The sequence below is a fragment of the Pichia kudriavzevii genome, chromosome 3 (assembly GCF_003054445.1).
Source record: "Pichia kudriavzevii chromosome 3, complete sequence".
In the NCBI taxonomy this organism is placed as follows: Eukaryota; Fungi; Ascomycota; class Pichiomycetes; order Pichiales; family Pichiaceae; genus Pichia; species Pichia kudriavzevii.
The window spans coordinates 505243-529449 of NC_042508.1; the positions used below are offsets into that span (position 1 = coordinate 505243).

Here is a 24207-nt window from a genome sequence, read left to right on the forward strand (position 1 = left end):
CAGTGTACAATACCTTAAGATACAGATATGTCTTGTCGAAGACATCGGTACTTTGGTCGAACAGTTTTATTTCGTTACGAGAAAACAGCCTTGCTTAGCGGGCATGTTCATAAGTATACATGTCTTTCCATAGATTGATGTTTTTACACATGACGTTTTTTGCGGCTTTTAGTCCCTCCTCTAGCACCTCCACTGCTTTTACCCTTTCCGGTACCTGTAGTACGGCCTCTCTTTTTGCTTCCGGCCTCGTGCTCTCGCACAATGGAGCCAAGAAGTGTTTGACATCTACGGCCAATCTCTTGTGCACTTCGACTTTGTAACCAAAAGTTCATTTCAATAACAGGATCGTTCCCGTATTGGATTTCATTGAAGATCTGCTCGTAAATGTCTTCTCTGTCAATACCTAGTCGCAACATCTGGATTACCAACCACCGATCTTCAACCTCACTCCATTCTCTTTTGGCAATGGTGGTGTATGGAACCTTGATCTCCATATCCCTCATTGGATAATCGTAGCTTGCAACTTTCCATCTTAAAACTTCCCGCTGAACATTCATCTTACGCAACTTATCCTCACCGGCCTCAATCTGTCCAATATAACGTTCATAATTTTCAATGTCTCTGAAACTCTCCCAGAATTTTTCAGCATATTTCTTAACCTCTTCGTATGTTTTCTCTGGCATTTCTTTAGCAATACTAGCAATATCATACCTACCGTGCTTGACATTGGCACTGATAAAGCTGAAGAAATCACGTCTTGAGAAATTGCCATATCCTTGAGCCAAATACTCCTTCTTCAGTTGTTTCTCCTCCTCGCTCAATGGCCTTGCATGGTCAATAAAAGCCTGCTCTAATTGAAGATCTTCATTACTTTTATTTTTTTCAGCTTTGGCCTTGATCTTATAAACCCTTTTATAATAGGCCCATTCTAATTCGTACAAATAATGCAATTCTTCCGGATAAAACTGATGATCATACAAATTCATATGTTTCGGTTGTCTGAGTTCGTTTTCATCACCCGTGCCCTGGTGACTTCCATTGCTGTTAAGGTTAGTTTGTCTACCACCGGTTTGTAAAACTTCACGGTAGTACCCATCGACAGAATAATTTCCCTTTCTTTCCCTTTTCGCCAATGAGATCCAGTTAAAGGCCTCTCCATCGACTCCTGCCAAACCCTTTACTTCTTTCTTCTGAAAGTTCTTCCCATTCCATTCGTAGACAGAATCGTTGTTGCTGCTAAAGTTTTGCAAGTCATCTAAACCAAGCTTGGAAAATTTACTCTTCAACTCCCCGGTTTTTTCTTGTGATTTCATTAAAATCTTCTCCAACTCGTCATCGTCAATCTCGTGCTTCTCATTTCCTTCTTCCTTGATTTGTGCACTCATAAGCATGTCTGCTGCTCCATGCTGAATCATGTTTAATAATTCATCTTTATTACTTGCAACAGATTTCTTTTCTTGACCTGCATTCAAACCAGTTCTGCCTTGTTGGATAACTAGCTGATCTAATCTTAACTTTTGGGAAGCCCTTTCCAAAACTTTCTCTTCAATTGCATTTTCTGTCACAAAACGGAAGACTTTAACCTGTTTCTTTTGGCCAATTCTATGTGCTCTATCCATCGCTTGCAAGTCAGCTTGCGGATTCCAGTCAGAATCATATAAAACGACAACATCTGCACTGGTTAGATTAATTCCTAAACCACCCGCTCTTGTAGTCAACAAGAATACAAACTTATCACTATCTGGCTTGTTGTATTCGTCAATTGCAACTATTCTCTCCGTATGCTCAGTTTGGCCATCGATCCTACAGTACCCAAAATTACGGAAGACACAATAGTCTTCCAAGATATCCAACATACGACTCATTTGCGAAAAAATCAAAACTCTTGAGCCTTGTTCACCGAGCCTTTTCAATAATTTATCTAAGACGAGCATCTTTTGTGAATTATAGACCAAGTGTTCATCGGTAGTGTATGGTGGACCCGGCTCCGCCCCATCAAATAAATAAGGATGGTTACAACACTTTCTTAATTGCATAACAATGTTAAGCAACCTAGTTTTTGACTCCTTCTTGTTTGCACCATTGACCGCATCGATATCTTTTTCAAGAATTGACTGATACCATTTCCTTTGCATCGGCGTCATACCAACATAAACATTTAATTCCTGTTTTGGTAGTAGAGATTTTTCCACCTCGTTTTTAATACGTCTGAGTAAAAACGGTTTTAAGACTTGATGTAATTGCTGAACAACTTTATCTTGGTCGTTTGTTGACTCGTTAGAATCACTACCAGTTTCATCATTGGAAAACCACTCATCAAATGTGCTAGAATCCGAGAAAACATCAGGAAGAAGGAAATTCAATAACGCCCATAATTCATGCAAATTATTTTGTAATGGAGTACCGGTAATCAACAATCTGTTTTTAGAATGAAACATCCTAATAATCTGCGACAATAAAGAATCTTCATTTTTCAATCTATGCGCTTCATCAACAACAATATATTGCCAGTTGATTTTTCTCAGTACTGCCTTTTCTCTAATGACTATCTCGTACGAGGAAATGAGAACATCAAATTGACAATTACTGATATTGTCCTTAATAATTTGATTTCTGGCCTCCTGGTCTCCAGTCAAGACACACGTCCTAACTTCAGGCGTCCATTTGGCAAATTCTCTTTGCCAATTTTCCAATGTGGATTTTGGTACAATAACAATGTGGGGGCCCCTGATATTTTTAACATATCTGAGGTACCCCAAAAATGAAATGGTTTGCAATGTTTTACCCAATCCCATCTCGTCAGCTAAAATACCAGAAAGGTCATTGGTGTTCAACGAGACCAACCAATTTAGACCCTGAATTTGGTATGGTCTCAGTGAACCATTGATATACTTAGGAGACTTAGAGAACTCATAACCAGAATCAGTGAATTCACCTTCAAGCTCCAATACTTGGACTTTTGGATCAATTTCGGTCTCCTCACTTCTCATCAATTCTGCATCTTCTTCCTTTTCAGTTCTACGTCTTCTGTGGTCTGTCCCACGTCCGTTTGATTGTTTATTATCGGGATCATCCTTTTCAATCAGTTCTAAAACCTTGGAAAAATTTTCATCCTTTGCAGCCTTAACTTTTAGAAAATGTTTGAATAGTGGTGTCAAGGAGAGTAAATATTTAAACCTATTAGCAGTAGCTTGAACATCAAACTTTTTCTTGTCATCTTCCACAAAATAATGTTCTTTCAAGCTTTGAAAATCACGGATTTCAGATCCTTTGAAACCTGGGTAATCCTGTAGTCCAGCTCTATATTGGGCCAAGGGATCCTGTACCTCTTCAATCCCGCTGTTTTCAACCTGCGTCATTGCTAGTTCAGTAGAGTCTTGATGCAACAAGAAGCAGGAAACACTATATTGTGGAAGTTACAAGGGATGAAATGTAAAATGGATAAAGAGCGCACTGAGCAATTCATAGTCGACACGAAAAAAAAAAGAAGGAGATCAAGAACACGTTTTTGCGAATGCGCTTAAGCTACTCTCATATTCTGTAATTATATAATACATAACTATTAGTACAACGTTCCAACTAAGAGATATGCCCAAGATAATTCCTTATCTTATAGTCGATATGGACAAAACATCTGTTTACATATGGTAATGTTTCTATTGCGTATTGGAGTGATTCACCTAGATCATGACAGTCTTTCAAAGACATTTTAGAGTTCCGCAAAACAATGTCTACTTCAACGTTGACCAAGTCGCCAACGTGGTACATTCGGTAATTTTTAATACCTTCAATTTCCTCTGAGAACCTTGCAACCATGTATAGGACTTGTTGGTAATTTTTCTTACTTGCATGTGAACCGCTTAGATGATCGATATGTTCAAAAGTAATTGCAGCCCATTGGGAAATAACGTAAATACATAACAGAGACGCCCCCAAGGAATCGATCCACCATACTCTGAGCACAAGACTCAGAACCGGAAAGAGAAGGGAAAAAATGTTGAAGACTATGTCAGTCTTAGCATCTTCAACTAACGCCTGAACCGAAGAATTCTTAACAGACTTACAAAGCAGATATGCAACAATTTTTGAAGTTATAGTTGACACCATAATAATAATTGCAGTCATGGAAATTCTGGTAACTTCGTGTGGAGAGCCAAGATCAACGAGTTCCTTGATTGACTCTATTAAAACTTGAGAAAAGGATAGGATCATAAGCACAGAAAACACCAAAACACCAATCGGCTCCAACTGCTTCCGACCAACAGGAAATTTTGTTGATTGTTTTGCCGCATATTTGTTTGAGATGAAGATAATCATTGTGGATAGAAAATCAAGTGAAGAGTCAACTAGAGATGCTATAAGTGACATGGAATCACTCAAATAGACCGCAACAATCTTGCCTACTAGCAAAATCACATTAAGAACAAAATTGAAATATATAGCATAAAGCACCACATTTGAACTAGGATGATCACCGTAGCCTAGTATTTTAGCTCCCTCAATATCGATGTTACCAGGGACGGCAGATATGTTGATATGTTTCCTACCACTTGAATTGGTCGTTCCATTGGATGACTTCTTCATCATTTTCAACGATGTTATTGGAAGAGTCAATCGTTCACTCTTCACGTCCACTTCAATTGGATTCTCATTTTCCAGTCCACTGTCAGAATCCTCCTCACTTGTGTTGGATGACGTGTTATCTGCATAGCTCTGGACCATATCAAACTGCACGCCTGTATCCAATAGTAGATCTATATCTTCATAGCATTCAATCAATTCGTTTTGTTCTTTGTAAAACTCTCTAACTTTGGAGTTCTTTATCAGCTTTGAATCCGTATCGACTTTATAGCTTCCCCAATCAACACGCTTTCCCATTTTCCCAATTAACTTGAAAGGACGAAGCGATTTTAACGAACCAACCCGTTCAATCAATCGATCGAAATCGTTACCGGGGACTACACTCAATCTCCTGTTTGCCTGCATCGGATTGTTCACGCTAATAGGCACAACAAGATCCCTGTTAGGCTTTAAATAGTCACAGAAGGTCCTGGAACGATGCAACATTGGTGCTAGTTCGACATCACTAAGATGTCTTGCTCCTGGTTTGTAAGCTGCTGGACTCTCTGGCGGGTACACTTCATCACCTTGTGTCTCTGTGATGTATCGAAACAGAGGGTCCCCCTGTTTGAAAAATGGCGTTTTATCAGATGACATGTCTACTTACAACCCACATCAAAAAAAAAAAAAACATCAAATACCCAACTGCAAAGGGGAAAGAGTTGATCTAGTTTGTACACAATCTACACTCCCTTTGGTTTCTGCCTCATGGAATGCCAATTTGCACTAAGAAGGCGAGTTTCTAGAAAATCCGACAACTCCGAACCATGACTCACACAGTAACCGCAACTCTAAACTGCTATACTGTGTATATCCAACAACTCTTAGTCGACATGATTCAACATCAGAGCTGCGTTGTCTCCCTGCAGGTATACTTTAATTACACCCTATTACACATATACAAGTACCCATTAATGTGATGTTGTGTTTACATCTGTTCATAAAGAGTGTGGCGCATATTCCTTTTTTCTTTTTTTTTTTTTTTTTTTTTGGATTGATCCACGTGATTTTATGTTTTGCGCAGCACTAAGAATTCTAGTGATGATAGAAGACCAGAAGATGGAACACAGTAATTGATTTGTAATCGACAGCAACGTCTAGGTATCTGACCTGTAACTATTTTTGTTCAAGCTTGAAACACCAGTAGAACGACCAAAGAGGAACGTCAATTGTAGGAACGGTGGAAATGGCAGAAATACAGACACCGCCACCTGAAGACATGGCAAATAAGGGGAAGTTATCTGACCTGAATGCGCCAGAACCAGAGCATTGCCCTGGCCCTACCTCTGAGAAGGCCGGCCAAGGTGACGCGTGCCAAACCTGTGATAACAAGGAGATATGCACATCTTTGCCAAAAGGTCCGGACCCGGACATACCGTTAATCTCGAAGCGATTGTCCAGTATCAAACATAAGATTTTGGTGTTGTCAGGTAAAGGTGGGGTTGGGAAGTCGACTTTTACCTCAATGTTATGTTGGGCATTGGCCTCGGACGACGATTTAGAAATAGGGGCCATGGATCTAGATATCTGTGGCCCTTCTTTACCCAAGATGCTAGGTGCTTCCCTGAAGGAGTCAGTTCATGCGTCGAATTCGGGTTGGTCTCCCGTTTATATCGCAGATAACCTTGGTATGATGTCGATCCAGTTCATGTTGCCGTCGGAGGATTCTGCAGTCATTTGGAGAGGCTCGAAGAAAACATCATTAATCAAGCAATTCTTGAAGGATGTTGATTGGGGGTCGTTGGATTACCTTGTTATAGACACACCTCCAGGCACAACCGACGAGCACCTCAGTGTTACAAATTATATGAAAGAAGTGGGTATAGATGGTGCTTTGATAGTGACAACTCCGCAGGAAGTTGCTTTATTAGACGTCAGAAAGGAGATAGATTTCTGTAGGAAGGCTGGAATCAAAATCTTGGGTATTGTTGAAAACATGTCTGGATTTGTCTGTCCCAACTGCAGTGGTGAATCTCAGATCTTCAAACCAACCACAGGAGGAGGGGAAAAGTTAGCCAAAGATCTCAATATCAAGTTTCTTGGAAGTGTCCCTTTGGATCCACGAATTGGGAAATCATGCGACAATGGGGAATGTTTCTTTGATTTATACCCAAATAGCCCTGCATCCGATGCTATCCTCGATGTTGTTGAGTCGCTGAGGGACGAGATAGAAGGACCAGTGTGATTATATACTGCTATAGATGAATTGTTTATGTATATTATTTTATATTGTGGGCTTACACACCTGAATAGGAAAACACCTAGAAAGGGATTTTTTCAATCTGTCGTTAGCATCCTATTGTCTAAGTTTTCATCAAACTTGGCTTCAAGATAATTCTTCTCGCTTTCAGGAAGTTCTAGTCGTAGTACTTGCTCCCTATCACAACCAAGATCTTCCTTAAATACAACTCTGAGCAATCTCCTAATCATGATTGTTTTGGCAATTTTGACTTTTGGTGTGTAATTTTGTAGTGAGGACATGCCACTTAGAATGCTTTGGTATAGTTTTTTCAACTCTGCTTGTTTTTCACCATACTCTTCGTCTTCATAATTGATACCATTTGAAAGGTCCACAAAATCAATATAATCACCATATACACCAGCTCCAATCTTAAACTCGGACAGCGTCGAGAATTCCTCGATTAAAAGACGTAGCCTTTTTATCTCACTAGTAATATTTCCAATGATTACTGATGGTGCAACTTCGGCTAACAACAATTTGTGTGCTTCTCGGATATCTTCAGCAACCAGTAATTCAACTGTACTTTTGTAATATTGTTTTTGGTTTTTGAACTCGACGGATCTAGCTTGATGTAATAACCGTAACGGTATACGTAACCTTTGATTGATCTCATGTAGCTTGCTATCATCTTCAAGAAAGCCGAATTTGGTAACATTACCATTGAGTAGCTTGGTTAGAAGATCTTTGGCTTTTCTGTCATCAGTTAAATGTTCTATCACGAATGCAGCTTCCATTACCATTTCCTGCTTTTCAAGTTTTTCCGCAAATTTAACCACAATATCATCAAATTCGGCGTTGTCATACTTGATAAGGGGTTTCAAGTGCTTCATTAATAAAAAGGCCAACTCAACTTCAAATGTTTCCACTCTCTTTCTCTCATCTATCATCTTCAAAGACGAAAAATACATCTGATACAAGGGATTCTCAGATATACCTGAATTCTCCGCAAATTCAACTAGTTTTCGAATTGTTTCCTTGATACTAGAACCTGTTTCATAACGCACCATGAGAGAGAGTACTATTGGCCAAGATAAACCATCTAAATGATTGATATATTCTTTGCTTAAAATATCTCCCTTGAGAATTTTGAAAACCTTAAGGACTCCAGAAGGAATCAAGTTAAGAGAGCCACTCATTTTCCAAGATTCTAACTGAGAAGTAGCCAATTTACTGACCCCAGCATCACTTGAGTCAAGCATTGTAAGAAGAACGGCAAGATGATTGTTCTTGGTATTTATAGCATATTGAATAGCATCTGATATCTTTCCTTGACAAATGAAGTTGAATACTCTTTCACTTGGATTCCTAGCAGTATTGGTTTTCTCCACTTCTGTATCAACATCGAGAAATTCTAGATTCTGCAAAAAGTCACAGAAAAGTTCTCTTTTCTTCAAATCCAGAACATAGCTCAACTTCGATGGTTTATTAAGACAGGTATTCCTTAAATTGTCAGTTAAAAAACTCTCCAAGAAACCACGATCGTAAAGAATAGAAAGCAGTTCCCATATTTTAAAGTTACTAGAGTTTTCAAAACTGGCCATTGGGATTTTTAAGGAGATCTCATCTTTAACAATGACTCTTGGTAATTCGTCTAACTCTCTAACATCAAATGCACTTACAACCATCTCCTCTTGCAAACAGCTTTTATATTGACTTGCGTTTTCAAAAGAAACAGGAGGAACATTAGCAGCTTTTGGTATGTCTGCTGCATTCTCTTTGCCAAAAATTAGGTCTCCCACGTTTTTCGGGTCAAGATTAACATTATATTTTTGGTTCAAGTTTTTATTGAAAGCAGAGAAAAAACCATTGGATAATTTGAGTTGTTCATCCCAGTTATCACTGGTGGCTAACTCGGTCCTTGGGTTCAAAAAATCAGCATCAATATCATCAACCTCAGGTTCATATGCACGAACTTCAACTAACTGGTCAATATCGGTGACATTAGAATTGAGAAGAGCCATGTTATTTGCATTTTGATCATCCTTTTCCAATGTAGCTGGTACGAGAGAATCTGGAATTTTATCATTATCATCATTCTGCTCTTCCAAAATCAATTCTTCTTCATTTTCCGAGTGTATTTCATCTTCATCTGTTTTCAATTCACCTGGGACCACTAGGCCAAAATCCGATTTCTGTTTTTTCCAGCTATCACCAGGCTGGCCATATCCTGCTATTTTCTCTAAAGCATTTATTTGTAGCTCATTTTTTCTTTTTTCACTAAGTGACTCTTGTGTTTGCTGTCTTTTCCACTTAGCGACGATCTCTGGGTCATCATCCTCTTCATCAACAATACCCCAAATAGAGAAATGTTCAACTTCAAAGACATAGTTACCGCTGGTAGGATCAAAGCTTATAAATTTCATACCATGTGTTGACTTGAGTCTTTGGACATGTCTTTCTAGTAATTCATGGTTTGGATGTTGGATATCATACTTACGAGGAAAAACCTTTTCTAGGGTAACAACAGCAGGAACATTTAAACCATTACCTTCTTGTGGTTTATTAGCTTCGTCAGGATACACTTGTAATGTACGATTCTGGAAAATGATGGTCTTACCTAGAAGAGTATCCCACTTACCTTGAAACTCCGTCAGGTCAACAGGATATTTAAACATTACATTACCAAAACCTTTTCTACCAACACAGAAATTTTCAACGCGGGTCAACTCTAATGATGATAGTTTGGATATCTCCTCAATTGACGGGTTGGACCAATAGTATGAATCATCAGCCTTCTCAGGTTTACCCTCTTTCGATGAAAACATCTGTTCCGACAATGGTTTCGAAAATGTTAAATTATCATTATCAGTAGACTTATTTGCCAATTCATTTTGAGTTTTCATACGTTTTGAAGGAGGAGTCAATGAATCAATGACAACCTTACTTGCGTTTTGTGTTTGTTGAAGGAACTTACTGCGTAAATCTTTACGTCTAGATAATAAAACATCATTTGGATCAATTTCTTTGTAGTTAGCATAGGTACTTCTAGGTTTTTTAATAGTCAATTTTCTGTACTCACTTCTCAGGGAAAGAGCATATTGGTATTCAGACTTGGCTTGGATTGCATGATCATTGAGCTGCATGTCTTGATTTGTTTTGGCTGAGGAAAATAGTCCACGCACGTTTTCAATTGATTGCCTCGTTGGAACTCTGAATGTATCAACTATTCTCCCTACTAAAGAGTGGTTTTCTTTAGACGTTTCAAGTGAATCAGATCTTTTCCGTTTTAATTTTGAATTTTCATCGACAGATGCGGCAGAGGTTAAAGGTTTTGGCATTTCTACCTGTGAAAACTTGTTGATATCAAAACCATATGGGGAGGAATTCGTTGTTTGCTGATTCATAGGTGTATTTTGTGGTTGTTGTGCTGCCCCAAATCCGATATTCGTGCTTCCAAATGATGGATTAGTAACGCTATTACCAAACAAGGATGGCTTATTGGTGTTTGCACCCAAAACTCCAGATAAAGGGGTTGTCCCTGTTCCATTCTGTTTGGAACCAAAACTAAAACTGGCGGTTGTAGGGGCAGTTACGGTTGACGTAGTTTGTTTTGATCCAAAACCGAAACCTGTTGATGATGGTGTTGTAGCATTGTTGTTGTTACCAGAAGTAAAGCCATTAGATGCTACATTGTTGCTAGATAAATTTGACCCGAAAAGACTCGACTGGGATCCAATCGAACCTGTGTTACCTCCAAGAGTAAAACCAGAAGGCTTTGTTGGGTTGGATGCATTGTTATTAGTTGAAAAGTTTAACGATGGTGTTGACGTAGAATTAGCAGAGCTATTGTTGTTGGCAGATCCAAATGAAAACGGTCCAGATTTTTGAGCAGCAGAGCCAAACATCACTGGTCTTTTGTGTTAAACAAATGAATACAAACAGAATCTGGTATTTTAAACTTAGTGTATATAACAAAAAATGAATGAAGAAACCCATGAATTGAAAACAACACTTTTAGGACGAAGATGTGGGAAAACTTTCTCGAACGCGGAATATATGATTTTTTTTTTTTTTTCAAGTTCAACCAAAGAAGTTTAACATATTAAATACAGGTCTATCGAACAAACGGAAAACAAATACACAGAAATTGATATATGTAGGTATGCTTTTAAGAAAAAAGAGGAATCTAAGTTAGGCATCTGGCATCTTGGCCATAAGGTCAAAGGAACCAGTACCTGCAAAATTGAGCTTACCCATAACAATTCTTGCAGATGGTGATTTAAGGTCTTCTCTATCAGAATTCAAAACAGCCTTAGTCAAGAACTGGCATGTCGTTTCGTAAGACATTTTCATAAAAGAAGAAGTACATGAATCGATACCTTGTCTGTTAAACGCCAAGTAGGTACCTTCTCTAGTCATGTAATCAGCAATTAAGTCCAAATGCCTGGAAGAAACAGAAATAGCATAGGTACCAAAAACACGTTGGATTTCATTGACAATGGTGTTTCTTGCAGCTTCAACACCATAAACCTTAAGAACAGCAGCAATGTCGTTCGCTCTGATATTGTTCACATTAATAAAAGAATCGTGTTCCCACATGGCCTGGAAGTTAACACCTTCAGTAACTAAGTGTCTATTATCATCATCGGAAGATGGTCTCAAACAACGTCCAATGTTAGGGACTTCTCTTACAACACATTTCTTACAGACATCTTCAACAATGTTAACCATAAGTAACTTTTGCGTTTCGGCTGATAATTCAAGCTTAAAGTTACACCATGAACCATTTTCGTCATCAAAATCATATTCGGTAACAAATGTGTGACCAACAATAACTTCATGTTGTCTTGCCTTAGATAGCTTGGATAAACTCTTCTTTTCCATTGTTTCTTCCTTTTCGTCGACATCCATTTTGTTATCTTCATCTTCTTCATCTTCGGATGAATCGTCATCACTGGACTCCGATGCGGAACCATCAATCAGATCATCGTCACTCTTTTCAGCTTCTCTCATTGTTTCTAATTCCTCCTCATCAGGTCCATCATAGGATACAGCCTGTTTAGTTCTGTTTTGTTCATCAGTGCCTTCATCACTGGTAACATTAGATGTAGCCTTAGTTTTAGCAACTGCAACACCAATATCAGGCATGTCCACAGCAACCTTGAGTTTCTGTTTCCTAACTTCTTTACTAATGACAGCTTCTAATTGGTAGATAAATTGACGCCTAACGGTATTTTCCAACTCTTCTTTAGTAACATCATACTCTTCTTGATAGTCCTTACAGTCAAAGAATTTGATCTTGATTTCATAAGATCTGGTAGCATTAATACCTGCAGAAACATCGGCTGTAGTTTCGACAACTGTAACGTCATCGATGAATTCAGAAAACCTAATCTTAGTAATAGATTTACAGAAAGCATCTGCTGATTCGTCATCAACATCATCCAAAATAGGCAAAGTCATTTGCGGGGTTTTGATAGACGCAGAAGCTGTCATGACAATTTCTCTTAAACGAGGAATACCCAATGTGACATTAGCTGCACCGTGACCTGCAAAATGGAAAGTATTCAAAGTCATTTGCGTGGATGGTTCACCAACAGACTGTGATGCAATAATACCAACAGCCTCACCTGGATTAATCAAAGATCTCATATACTTCAATTGCATTAAAGCTTTGAATTTCTTGGACGTCAAACCGCCTGTATTTTTAGCTTCTTTCGAGGAAACAAATAATTGTGGGTTTTGGTCGATAAAGTTTTCAAGCTTTTCTTCAAACTTATCTGAGACTGAGCCTAAGTACCTTGCCGGATTGTAGACAGAAATAGTTGGATCATATTTATCAGATTCCGCAAAGTGAGGAACATTACCTTGTTTCTTAGCGAACTTCTTAGCTTTTTTGTTATATGAAATAGCTGTTTCCGCATCAAGATTGTCAACCTTTGAAGGTGAATAACGTTGTAATAATGAATTATAGTTATCAGCGAAGAACTTGAATTCATACAAGTGTGATTCTTTAGTGACATCAACGGCATCACCACCGTACATAAACTGGATCATGGTACCATCGGAGTTTCTAACGGTATTATCATAATTGATAGTGGCACCTTCCAGCTGTTTGGTTAAACATCTTTGTAGATAACCTGAGTTAGCAGTTTTAACGGCAGTATCAATCAAACCTTCTCTACCCGCCATACAATGGAAGTAATATTCTTGTGGCCTAATACCAGAGTAGAAACGGTTCTTAATATAACCGCCTGCTCTTGCATCGGTTTCGAAAGGCTTAAAACATGGCAAAGTTTTACCGGACACCATCACAGGAACCCTCCTACCTTCCAATGCTTGCTGACCCAACAAACACATAATTTGGGAGACATTAACGTTGGAACCTTTTGCACCAGATAATGCCATAGCTTGCATAGAGTTATAAGGGAATTTCTTTTCAGTACCACCTGGAACACAAGTGGAGACAACTTTCGAGGTGATTGCATTAACCTTAGACATTGTAACAGCATCAAGGATGGCCAGTTTGTTGTCGTCTCTGAGAATTTCTTCCAACCTCTTTTTGAATTCTGGGTCATTGACTTTGGTAGTGTGATCTAAATTGGTGACCTCAGTTGCTGCGATTCTACCAGTATCCACGGAATCTGCCAAGATTTCATTTCTCCATTTATTACCTTCTGCAGTTAACCTCAAGTCATCCATACCACAGGTGAAACCAATCATCATGATATAGGTCGTAAACAATCTACCAAGAACAGATAGCGCTTTACCTGCTACATCTGGACCATAAACTTCATGTAACGAATGAATAATACCGTATTTAGATGCACCATATTGTGATTTGTCCAATATACCGGATAATAACTCACCGTTTTTGAATATAACCTCATTTTCTTTAGAACCATGACCCCAATACTCATTTTTAATCTTATTAGACGATTTTAGATTAATACCAGGGGTATCAAGTGGCTTGATATTCAGCAAGATAGTAGAGATAACTTGTTTACCAGTCCATAATGGAACTGGTTTGAAAATTGTTGGTGGTAATGTAATAATCTTGGCAGATGCTGAATGTCCTTCTTCAGGACGGATACATGAATAGATCAATTCTTGAAACTTCTCTCTCGTAAAGAAAGTATCCTTATTAGTTAACCAAACACCCGCAGAAATGTGATCTTGAATTAAACCTCTAACAGGAGAACCTGAAGTTGGAGTTAGATATTGAGAGTCAGTATTTGCCAAATTGAAAGCTTCCGCTCTAGCGTTTTCATTTTGTGGGAAGTGCATGTTCATTTCATCACCATCAAAATCTGCGTTATAAGCACCTGTATTGGCGTAGTGCAATCTCAATGTCTTCTCACCTGGTAAAACTCTCACCTTGTGACCCATCATAGAGGCCTTATGTAAGGTTGGTTGACGGTTCATTAGAACAACATCATTATTTTTGATGTGTCTGTACACCTTTTTGTTGAGAACATTATAGCCCGAAGAAGGAGTCATTAATTGGGAAGCAATCGATTTTCTTTGTTCAAGAGACATACCAATCAAAGAGATTAAAGTGCCATCTTCATTTTGGACCTGAGTTGCTCCCGGCCACTTATCAGGACCGTTAATAACAGCTTGTCTTAGTTCAGAAACGTTGTAAGCAGTGACCGGTTCTGGATAAGTCAATTTTACTGCAAAAACAGGAGGCACACCAATTTCGTTGGTTTCCAAATTTGGATCAGGAGAAATAACAGATCTTGCAGCATAGTTGACTCTTTTACCCATCATGTGTTTTCTAAACAAACCTTCTTTCTTTTCTAAAGCCTGCTTCACACCAGGAGTGGGATTGGTGGTGCTTGCATTTTGGTTCTTAGAAGAATCAATAAAACCATTGACATCATTTTGCAGAGTGACAAAAGAATTCATCAATCTGTTAAAAATAATCTTCTTTTCTTCAATTGTAATATCTTTGGTGATATTGGAAAATTGGTCATTCAAATCCCTGATGAGTAGACATGTATTTAGAACTTTAGTTAACAACTCATTTTGTGAGTTTTCATGAATTTCATCACCTAATTTTGAAGGGAGTCTAAATCTTGTAGCTGGGACAACTAAAGCATGAATGAAAAACATGTCAGCAGTTAACTTTTGGGCTGATAAAGGTTTTGCATGGAACAAATATTTGATCATTTCAGATTCGGTGTTCCACAAAGCCCTCATCAGAGTTCTGACTTCAGTAGATAGGACGTATTTAGAGCCAGTTTTTGGTGGGTGATGAAGGAAAGCCTTTTTGTTTTTCATTGATCCTAGTTTGATTCTATTGTTGGTTGCTTCCTTGTCCTTCAATGCATTCTCAAAGATTTTGGAGAAACCATCTTTACGGAAACTCGAAGAGAATAACCCACAATTTTCACACTTCTTTTTCGTTAAGATCTTTGCATAGAAATTAGTAATCAGCTCTTTTCTTGCTTCACCAACTGTTGCAGTGAAAACACCTGATTTAGTGGTTCTACCATCAGCAATTGCGTTTTTGATGGATTCAAAAACAAAAAGCTCTCTTTTTTCACGTAAGTACCTGGAACTACTAACCGATAGATTTTCAGATTCTTCTTTATCCAATTCATTTTGGTTTTTCTCGACATTATCATCAAGCTCACCTAAATCGACTCTAATTTTATCAATTTCACTAGCTTCAAGAATCAAACCATATTGCAGAAGTTTCAGTTTGCATTCGAATTTGTGCACTTCATTTGAATGCAATTTGAAATGATTACAGTAGAGACAAGAAATTCTTAGGAATAAGTACAACTGATTGAAAAATAACGGGTTGTAGACGGGAACAGGTAATTCAATATGACCCTGATGTCCAGGACAATAGATATCACCCAACCCACATGTCGAACATATGTTTTTAAGAAAAGCACCTAAAGCCGGATCATATAACCCACCAGAGACTGGATGTCCTAGATTATCGAAAACAGTTGGATTTGTGATTTGCTTTGCCGACAATTTTCTGATTTCGTCGGCAGAAAGAATACCAAAATCAACATGCGTGATCTCAGAACCAACTGGTCTGGCAATATCCATTGTTGGTCTGTGGGGTCGTTGGTTATAGAAGAGGAAAAAACTTATCAACAGACAATTAATGAAAGTTCAGGTGCTAAAATTTTTTTCATGATGGAAAAGTCCTGTGAAAAAAAAAAAAAAAATACACCAGAGGACGTTTCCCGATAGGGACAAGGCGTATAAAATAAAAAGAAGAAAAAAAAAAAACTCAAAAGAGCAACCCGACTTTCCTCCATGAAGTGGTGCACTGATGGTATGTCAATTGATCCGTTGCCGCGGAAAGCGGAAGAAGGTTCCGTATTGGGCAGTTTACCGGTCCGATTAGATAACAGCGAAAACAGTAATGCCCCCAAAAATGACAGAGTGGACGACAACTAAGATACTTGTATGGACCAACAGGGAGTTTAAATAGATACAATGTTTCTTGTTTTTTTTTGTTTTATTTCAACAAGTTTATATAACATTCTGATTCCAATAGAACACTCTTGACTTTAACTAAGATAACAAACAAATGACTACTGAAACGACAATTCCGGTTCCCTCTAAAACCATCTGTGTCTTTTGCGGCTCATCATTTGGTAATTCATCTGAATTTGCCTCTGAAGCCGCAAATTTGGGTAAATTGATGGCTGAGAAGAACTATGGCCTAGTGTATGGTGGTGGTACCACAGGGCTCATGGGCGAAATAGCCAAGGCAGTTTCATCCAATGGCGCATATGTCCATGGTGTTATTCCAGACGCTCTTGTTGCAAAGGAACGTGTTTCAAGTGAAGAAATTGAAAAGATCAATGAGGAAATCAAAAATAGCGTCGATAATCATAAGGGTGAGACTCCTCTAGATGATGCATACGGTAAAACCACGATTGTTCCAGACATGCATACTCGTAAGAGACTAATGGGTCAAGAGGCGGATGCATTTGTTGCAATGCCTGGTGGGTTTGGTACATTGGAAGAATTGTTTGAAATTACCACATGGTCGCAATTGGGAATCCATAAAAAACCAATCATTTTGTTTAATCTGAATGGATTTTACGATGAATTGATTAGATTCATTGATAACTGTATCAAGTCTGGTTTTATTTCTGCAAACAATGGCAAGATTTTACAGATTGCAACTACTCCTGATGAAGTGATTGAGAAACTGGATAATTACGTTGTACCTGAGGGGAGATTCACCTTGAGTTGGAACAACCAATGAAACAACGACTTTACATGGAAAATTCCGGAATTCACTTGCGGGGACAATAGTTGTTGCCCTAGGCATCCATTTCTACAACATTAGGCGATTCATAGAGAAAGTAAACATATACAGTAGACAACTGAAATTACTATAGCCTTTATAGTTGTAATTATATCATGTTTCATCCATATATCTAATGTTTTTCTATAGAGAAAACGAGTCTAAAAATATCAATCAAACTCCTTTACATAATTGAGCCCATCAACACATTGAGCAACGGTCATTTGATCTGGCCCAATAATTCTACTGATTTCTGCACCTACATTGGTAGTTGATCCATAGACGTCATGCTCTAGAATTAGCCCACCGCCTTGTTCCGCCCACCTATACACGTCGCCATATATTTGCCTTCTAGTGCGTTGTTGTGGAACTATTTCCATTTGCCAGTCAAACGAATCGTGGTCCCACAAAACAGCTTGCATACCAAACATTCTTGCAATAGCTCTGACACGGTCATCAAGTCCTCCATACGGAGGTCTATACCATTTGGGTAAATGGTGACCAGTTGCATTCATGGCCCAAATTGACCATTCGAATTGTGCAATTATCTCCTCATTCGTTAAAGCTGGCAAGAATTTATGCGACCAGGTATGAGAACCAAGCAAATGTCCTCTTCGTTGTGTCTCTTTGTACACCTCCGGGTACTTGATAATATTGATTCCCAATGTGAAAAAGGTTGCTTCACTTTCTAGCCTGTTCAACAAATGCAATGTGTACTTGGAAGGCCCATCATCGAAAGTTTGGGATAACTTTGGACATGTATAGACATCATCATGACCAACACATTTAAAGCAGTCGAAGGAGCACTGTGCTCGACTGGATGGACAAATGCCTGATTTCCGTAGTGGAATATTTGGAATTTTGGAGAAATCAATAAAATCTAGTGGTATATAAGGTGGATTTAGTCCAGGCCATTCGTTCATTTTAGTAAAGTCGTGTAGCCATCCAGGGAACTCTTGTCGGGCTTTCAAAGCTTCTACAGACTCTAAGGATGCGTTTGCCATAACTTCTTTTTGTGAATTGACATCGTCTACGGCCGACTGGTGTTGCAAAATGGGAACAACAGCTGCATTGGTAGCCAATGCCAAGGATATGGAAAGTATAACCACTCCTGCAGAACCGTACATTGAAGCAAAGTTGTTAATTTATTCTGTGTTTATCCACTTATACAAACAAATATTTACTTCTAAATAATACCATCTATTTCGAAACAAGACAAATGACAAGCTGGAGGCATTTCAGCTCTTGGAGAGGGCATCAATAAGCAATAGTGTAGCAAAATGGTAGTTGCCTGTTTTGGGGGAAAGGGCAAGTGAGTACATTTTTTTTTTTTTTTTGCTTCTATACATGGCAGGGACATCATTGTCTCTATGGAGAGCCTTTGGATCCATAAACATGTTTCTATTGTATAAGAGAGGATTGGAATCTAAACCTATTTTAGAGAGGGGGTATATAGTTAATCTGTATATGGAGGTGTTATCTACGTTGTTGTATTAGTAATCCAGAGCTTGGAGGAGCTTCGTTATTGACTAACGTTTCTTCGGAATACTTTATTTTGTCCGATATGGTTCGTTTATGACCTTTGGTCAAGTGGTTATCCAATCTACCTTGGATGTGTGGATCTTGGTCAGTTACCGGATAACTAAGGGATTTTCTTTTCGCAGTGACGGCTGTAGTGTCGGCATCGAAGAATGGGAAAACAGGAGACTTTATGGACAAGGACCCCGATCTTGATCTGTTTCCCATCTGCGGGAAAACCGAAGGTTGTGACGACAATGAGTTGGGCACCCTTTTTAAACTGGTCATTGTAGTGACGGTTGCCCTTCTTTGGTTCATGAAAGACGACTGTGGAGGATAAGATAGCTGTGAGGAGTTTGACGATAGGCTGGATGCCGAATCTCTACCACCGGACCAATTGAATGTGTAATCTGTTGGGAAAACAGGAGACACGCTACTGGTACTATCACATGAACCGTTTGTAGAGAGCAATGACGTTGAAGACCTCATCTTTGATTTCAACATTTTGTTTTCCTCCTTTAATGCACTTATTTCATGCAGTAGTTTCAATACAATACCTTCTTGTTCCTTCTCCAGACCTTCAATTGGATTTTCTTGGTCAGGGAAAAGACGTGAAGTTCTTGGGGAGACCGAAGAAACTATGGAGTTTGTACGTGAATGTGGACGTTTCATATTCGAGTTATCTGACTTGTCTTGGCAATTGCTTGGTGGAGAGAACCGATCTTGGGACGACATTAGGGAACAATGTACCAGGCAACAGTTATGCTATAGAATGTAGTTACTTTTAACATCACAAAAAAATAGAGAAGAAGTGGAGGAGTGTATATTGAGAACCAAATCTTAAAAAAAAAAAAACTTTAAATAAACTGTGTATTAGATACTTTGGCAGTATGGAACCCTTTTGACAGTGCTGGAATACTAATCAGCTATACATAAAAGAGTCTTTCCCCTTCTCCTCCCCCCACCCCCTCTGAACTGCATACGGCGGGCTCTATCCTACACACAATTGCTTACAGCCACCGACATCTTCAAGCCACATTCTAGAATTACAACCAATCCTGGAAACAGCAATAATTGAGAATCTCGGGCCACATGATTAGCAAAGCCCATAATCTCATTGAATGTGTCCATTATTTATCGGGGAATAGGAGGGGCTTAGTAGTTTACCTCCTCTATGGAGGCTCGTCACAAAAAAATAGAGAGAATTGCGCGGGAAGAAGAATAAGAAAAAAAAAAAAAAAAAGGGGGGGAATTTTAGATTTTCTCAGATCCGGTTTCTCGACCTTGTGTCTGAAAAAGTAGTGTGCGTTTGTAGAGAAAGAAAGAGAGAGAAAGAAAGAGAGAGGAAGGGAGAGAGAGAGAAAAAAAAGCACCCAAGATGAAACAGAGTGTTTCACCATAGACGTCCAACGTAATTGGTCAATATCAGCCTGACGCAATACGCTGGACAATACACATCCCTTTCATGTCAGAACCTGTTGCACCGGCGAGAAGCAGACACACCAAGGAGGAAAAAGTCACCCAAAAGACGTCAACTGACCCTCCTACATGGTTGATTGGGTACAATTTATTATCCGGATGTCTTTGGTCGTTTGTTTTCCTCAATGTGTTTGCCACATATCTCACCTTTGGCAACCTCTTGCAGACTTTTGAGTTGACCCATTATTGGACCACGGCCATCCAATGCTGCGCTATCATTGAAGTCATCAATGCGGCAACAGGCGTTGTCAAATCTCCTGTAATAACCACTGCTATGCAAGTTGCTTCTAGACTGTTGGTCGTTCTCGGCGTATGGACAGTGTTACCGGAAGCGTCGGGTAATACCTCCTATGCTTATTTAACTGTGCATTTTGCTTGGGGAGTTGCTGAAGTGGTCAGGTACTATTACTATGCAAACCATTTGATCTCCCAACAAAGGCAGGCTCCCGGTATTGCTCCGCCGCAAGTCCCAAAGTTCCTACTCTGGTTACGTTACAATGCGTTTCTTGTTTTGTACCCAATGGGCATCTCCTCTGAGTGCTACATGGTGTATCGTGCCGTTGGCGCTGCACTGGCTCGTGGAACCTCGGGATTCACTGCCTATGCTTTGTTTCTATGTATTGTACTCATTGCCTATGTGCCAGGGACAGTTGTTCTTTTCTCCCACATGCTTCATCAACGTGCAAAACAGCAAAAGACACTGAAGACCAAAAAAGTGGACTCAAAGTCCGAATAGGGAAACTATTTTTTTTGTGTGTGTGTGTGTGTGTGTGTGATTTTTTTTTAATTTTTTTTTATTTGAAATTCATGTCACGAATATCGTGTAATTACCGTATTTAGCCATCTCGAATACTAGCAATTTTTTTGTATTTGGTGGACGTTTCATGAAATTGTAGCCTCAACTTGTACACATGAAAGGATCTACTTTGGATATTCCTCCACTGGACTTTTGAAGTAGTTCTGACTTTGCCCACCAACGATGTTTAGAAGGTATTTTACTACTGCAGTATCTGCTGCATCCTCAACTGCGAAAAAACCTGCAGACTTATTGCCTCTCAAATTTGAACACAATATCTATGCCACTTTAAAGGTCCATGATAGATCATATTTAGTTACAAAGGGTGATTTGGTTAACTTGCCATTTTGTATGCACGAGGCACAGATTGGTGACATTATTGAATTCAATAAAGTCGACGTTGTTGGATCCAGAAACTTCACTTACCATGTTAAAGATGGCATAGATACCAGTAAAGTCACAGTAACCGGGGTGGTTGTTGAGAAGACCAAAAAGCCAATGCAAGTGAAAGAAGTGACCAAAAGAAGAAATAGACACACAAAACATATACTTAGTAAACACGACCTCACTGTTGTTAGGATCAGTGAACTCAAAATCAACGAATGATGCAATTGTTTCTGCTTAGGCGTTTGATTATTTATAACAGACCTTGTATATATACACTAAATAATATATTACCATAAAGCAATGGACCCTATTGATGGCCAGGTTCCTATAATATACCGGTACCCTTGTAAAATTACTTTTGCTTTTCAGCGAGGGATTAGAAATAAAATGATGCTATTGACCATTGCATCATCGAAGAATGTGTCGTTATAGACAATAGTCTTTACCTACTGTATCCACGCATAACTCACCAGAGGAGAAAACCAAACTCGGAAAGTTGTTTGGGTACTCAAGACTTATTTAAAAACTAAAATCGATTTTGACACATGCTACATTTTATAAAATGGGAGGCATCACTCCGTCTTACAGTATCAGAGAAGCAATTTGAGGAACAGGACTAGCATGCACTAAGCTACAGTGTATTTTCCACATAAATAGTGCCCACGGTGGGCGCACATCAATGCGAACCGATACTATTTGGTATAATTCCAAGTCTAATAATGTCGGGGCTCACATACCCGTTCAATCCTGCGACAATTTCTCCAGTGAATTAAATGCATGTGAATTTTTACAATAGGAGTTGGCGCGGGATGCCAATCAGAAAAATAGTATTATAGAAGAACATGTTAATATAAACTACTGCGTGTGAGTCATTAAATTCTCATTGTTAGATTTCTCTTATTTTAGTACTGACGTTTCTCCGGGTTATTTTGTGTTTGTTTTAAGCTTTTTACTAATTCAGTTCTCAAATACGAACGTTAGGATTTCTTCTAATTAGTTTTTTTTTAACGGAATAAAATGCTTATATCCCTTGTGTTTTTTTGCGAACCAGAGTAGTACAGCTTGGTGCCAGTATTTTCTGTGTATATTTTAAGAAGTTTTTCGGAGTATCAAGCAATGTCCTGGCGTTCTAAGGCAAAGAAATTTGCATGGCAGTTTTTCAAAATCGATGATCCTGTAACATTGAGGGATGATTACATTGACAAAACTATTGACAGAGAAAGAAAGCCTAGACAGCTCTCAAAATGGGACAGAGTGAATTTTCTTAACGCTTTCAATTGGTATCCTTCACATTATAGTGCATACGAGAAGAGATTCTTGTTAAAAGTTGACATTTGCGTTTTCCTTTTCCTTGGAGCTTCCTTCTTTACTAAATTCTTAGACAATGTAAATGTTGGAACAGCTTACGTTTCTGGTTTGAAGGAAGATCTGGATTTGCACGGGAATGAATTAAATATCTTCAACACATGCTACTCAGTTGGATATGCGGTTTTCCAAGTTCCTCTAACTCTGCTGTTAACAAAACACCAATTCTCTAGACACTTACTTCTATTTTGTGAATTGGCTTATGGAATGATGACTTTAGCAAACGCGTACGTGAAAACAGCCAGACAGATGTATGCTGTTCGATTTTTTGTTGGTGTATTCGAAGCTTGCTCAACACCTGCTGCTTTTGTCATAATGTCGAGTTTCTTTACCGAGGAAGAGCTTTATCAGAGAGCAGGACTTTATGGGGCATTTGGAACCTCAGGATCTGCAAGTTCCGGGGCATTGCAGTCCAAAGCAAGGGAGAAATTGGATGGTGTTGCAGGTTTGAGAGGTTGGCAATGGCAATTTATTATTGATGCCGTGATTACTTTTGGCATATTTCTTTATGGTTTCTTCTTATTCCCAGGAACCCCTAATTCTTGTAAAAAGTTTTCCCTCTTCTCAGAGGATGACATGACGTTTGCAAGAAACAGATTAAAACATTGTGTTGCTATCCCTCAAAAATTCACGTGGAAAACTATCAAAGAGACATTGCTAACTTGGCAAATATATTTTGCCACTATCCTGTGGTCTTTGTACTCTCAATGTTGGTACAACAATTCACCCCTTCTTTATATGAAGAGCAGACCAGAACATTTCACTACCACAATGGTTACAAATTGGAATTCATATATACACGCTGTTGGTGTTCCGATGGACATTCTATTATCACCTATAGTCCAGTACTATGGTATGTTTATTCCCGTCAACTTTGTCTTTGGAGTTGGCTATTACTGTGCAATTATATTGGTGATATGGAATGTCTCTCAGCCTTTGATTATGTCTGCTTTTTTCCTAACAATGATGTACAAAGCGGCTTTATCACAGGTTTTAACAGCTTGGTTTGCGGTCCTATGCAAAGATAATGTCGAAAAAAAAGCAATCACTATAGCTTGGGCTCAAGCATTTTCTTATGCAGTCAACGCATTTGGGTTTCCATTACAATACAACATGAAGGACTCACCTAGGTTTAAGAAAGGGTACATTGCAAATCTTATTCTTATCATAGCTACTCATATAGTTTTTCTTTTTGGAATGTGGATGGATAAGTACGATCTAAAGTATTTTCCTAAAATCTCAGGTAACAGGCATACTGAGTACAACGGAGACGAAATTAGTTGTAACGAAAGTAAAGTCGTCAGTATTACTGAAATAGATGTAGAGAAAGATGACATGTCCATAGACGTTCCAAATAACCTCGGATCAATGAATGATTCTAAGACTAGTTTTTAGATTAATATTGTATACTTATGTTATGTTTTTAGCCCTAGTGTTTATTAGAGTGATGAGAAAACTTCAAATTGAAAGCCAAACTAGGATAAACGGTTCCCCATTCATTCTGAAAATACTCAGTTATATTTTTTTTAAGTTCATGCAAATAACTAGAATGGCTAAGATTCAAGGCTT

At 38.7% G+C, this 24207-nt stretch overlaps 11 protein-coding genes across 11 annotated transcripts; 5 read left to right on the forward strand and 6 right to left on the reverse strand.

Annotated features, from left to right (window-relative positions):
* Positions 1-143: 143 nt before the first annotated feature.
* C5L36_0C02440 (uncharacterized protein) lies at positions 144-3359 on the reverse strand (the record flags this gene model as incomplete). Its single annotated transcript, XM_029465917.1, has 1 exon — positions 144-3359. One exon carries the CDS (start codon positions 3357-3359, stop codon positions 144-146), a length of 3216 nt encoding a protein of 1071 aa, XP_029321777.1.
* Positions 3360-3579: 220 nt separating this feature from the next.
* Positions 3580-5217, reverse strand: C5L36_0C02450 (uncharacterized protein; the record flags this gene model as incomplete). The annotated part of the gene is made up of 1 exon (XM_029465918.1): positions 3580-5217. The coding sequence occupies one exon, from the start codon at positions 5215-5217 to the stop codon at positions 3580-3582; it is 1638 nt and encodes a 545-aa protein (XP_029321778.1).
* Positions 5218-5806: 589 nt separating this feature from the next.
* On the forward strand, positions 5807-6805 carry C5L36_0C02460 (uncharacterized protein; the record flags this gene model as incomplete). Its single annotated transcript, XM_029465919.1, has 1 exon — positions 5807-6805. One exon carries the CDS (start codon positions 5807-5809, stop codon positions 6803-6805), a length of 999 nt encoding a protein of 332 aa, XP_029321779.1.
* A 92-nt stretch (positions 6806-6897) lies between these two features.
* C5L36_0C02470 (uncharacterized protein) lies at positions 6898-10707 on the reverse strand (the record flags this gene model as incomplete). The annotated part of the gene is made up of 1 exon (XM_029465920.1): positions 6898-10707. One exon carries the CDS (start codon positions 10705-10707, stop codon positions 6898-6900), a length of 3810 nt encoding a protein of 1269 aa, XP_029321780.1.
* A 286-nt stretch (positions 10708-10993) lies between these two features.
* On the reverse strand, positions 10994-15874 carry C5L36_0C02480 (uncharacterized protein; the record flags this gene model as incomplete). The annotated part of the gene is made up of 1 exon (XM_029465921.1): positions 10994-15874. The coding sequence occupies one exon, from the start codon at positions 15872-15874 to the stop codon at positions 10994-10996; it is 4881 nt and encodes a 1626-aa protein (XP_029321781.1).
* A 490-nt stretch (positions 15875-16364) lies between these two features.
* C5L36_0C02490 (uncharacterized protein) lies at positions 16365-17051 on the forward strand (the record flags this gene model as incomplete). Its single annotated transcript, XM_029465922.1, has 1 exon — positions 16365-17051. The coding sequence occupies one exon, from the start codon at positions 16365-16367 to the stop codon at positions 17049-17051; it is 687 nt and encodes a 228-aa protein (XP_029321782.1).
* A 212-nt stretch (positions 17052-17263) lies between these two features.
* On the reverse strand, positions 17264-18220 carry C5L36_0C02500 (uncharacterized protein; the record flags this gene model as incomplete). Its single annotated transcript, XM_029465923.1, has 1 exon — positions 17264-18220. The coding sequence occupies one exon, from the start codon at positions 18218-18220 to the stop codon at positions 17264-17266; it is 957 nt and encodes a 318-aa protein (XP_029321783.1).
* Positions 18221-18569: 349 nt separating this feature from the next.
* On the reverse strand, positions 18570-19346 carry C5L36_0C02510 (uncharacterized protein; the record flags this gene model as incomplete). Its single annotated transcript, XM_029465924.1, has 1 exon — positions 18570-19346. The coding sequence occupies one exon, from the start codon at positions 19344-19346 to the stop codon at positions 18570-18572; it is 777 nt and encodes a 258-aa protein (XP_029321784.1).
* Positions 19347-20076: 730 nt separating this feature from the next.
* Positions 20077-20826, forward strand: C5L36_0C02520 (uncharacterized protein; the record flags this gene model as incomplete). The annotated part of the gene is made up of 1 exon (XM_029465925.1): positions 20077-20826. One exon carries the CDS (start codon positions 20077-20079, stop codon positions 20824-20826), a length of 750 nt encoding a protein of 249 aa, XP_029321785.1.
* A 243-nt stretch (positions 20827-21069) lies between these two features.
* C5L36_0C02530 (uncharacterized protein) lies at positions 21070-21492 on the forward strand (the record flags this gene model as incomplete). The annotated part of the gene is made up of 1 exon (XM_029465926.1): positions 21070-21492. One exon carries the CDS (start codon positions 21070-21072, stop codon positions 21490-21492), a length of 423 nt encoding a protein of 140 aa, XP_029321786.1.
* Positions 21493-22389: 897 nt separating this feature from the next.
* C5L36_0C02540 (uncharacterized protein) lies at positions 22390-24033 on the forward strand (the record flags this gene model as incomplete). The annotated part of the gene is made up of 1 exon (XM_029465927.1): positions 22390-24033. One exon carries the CDS (start codon positions 22390-22392, stop codon positions 24031-24033), a length of 1644 nt encoding a protein of 547 aa, XP_029321787.1.
* Positions 24034-24207: the final 174 nt, after the last annotated feature.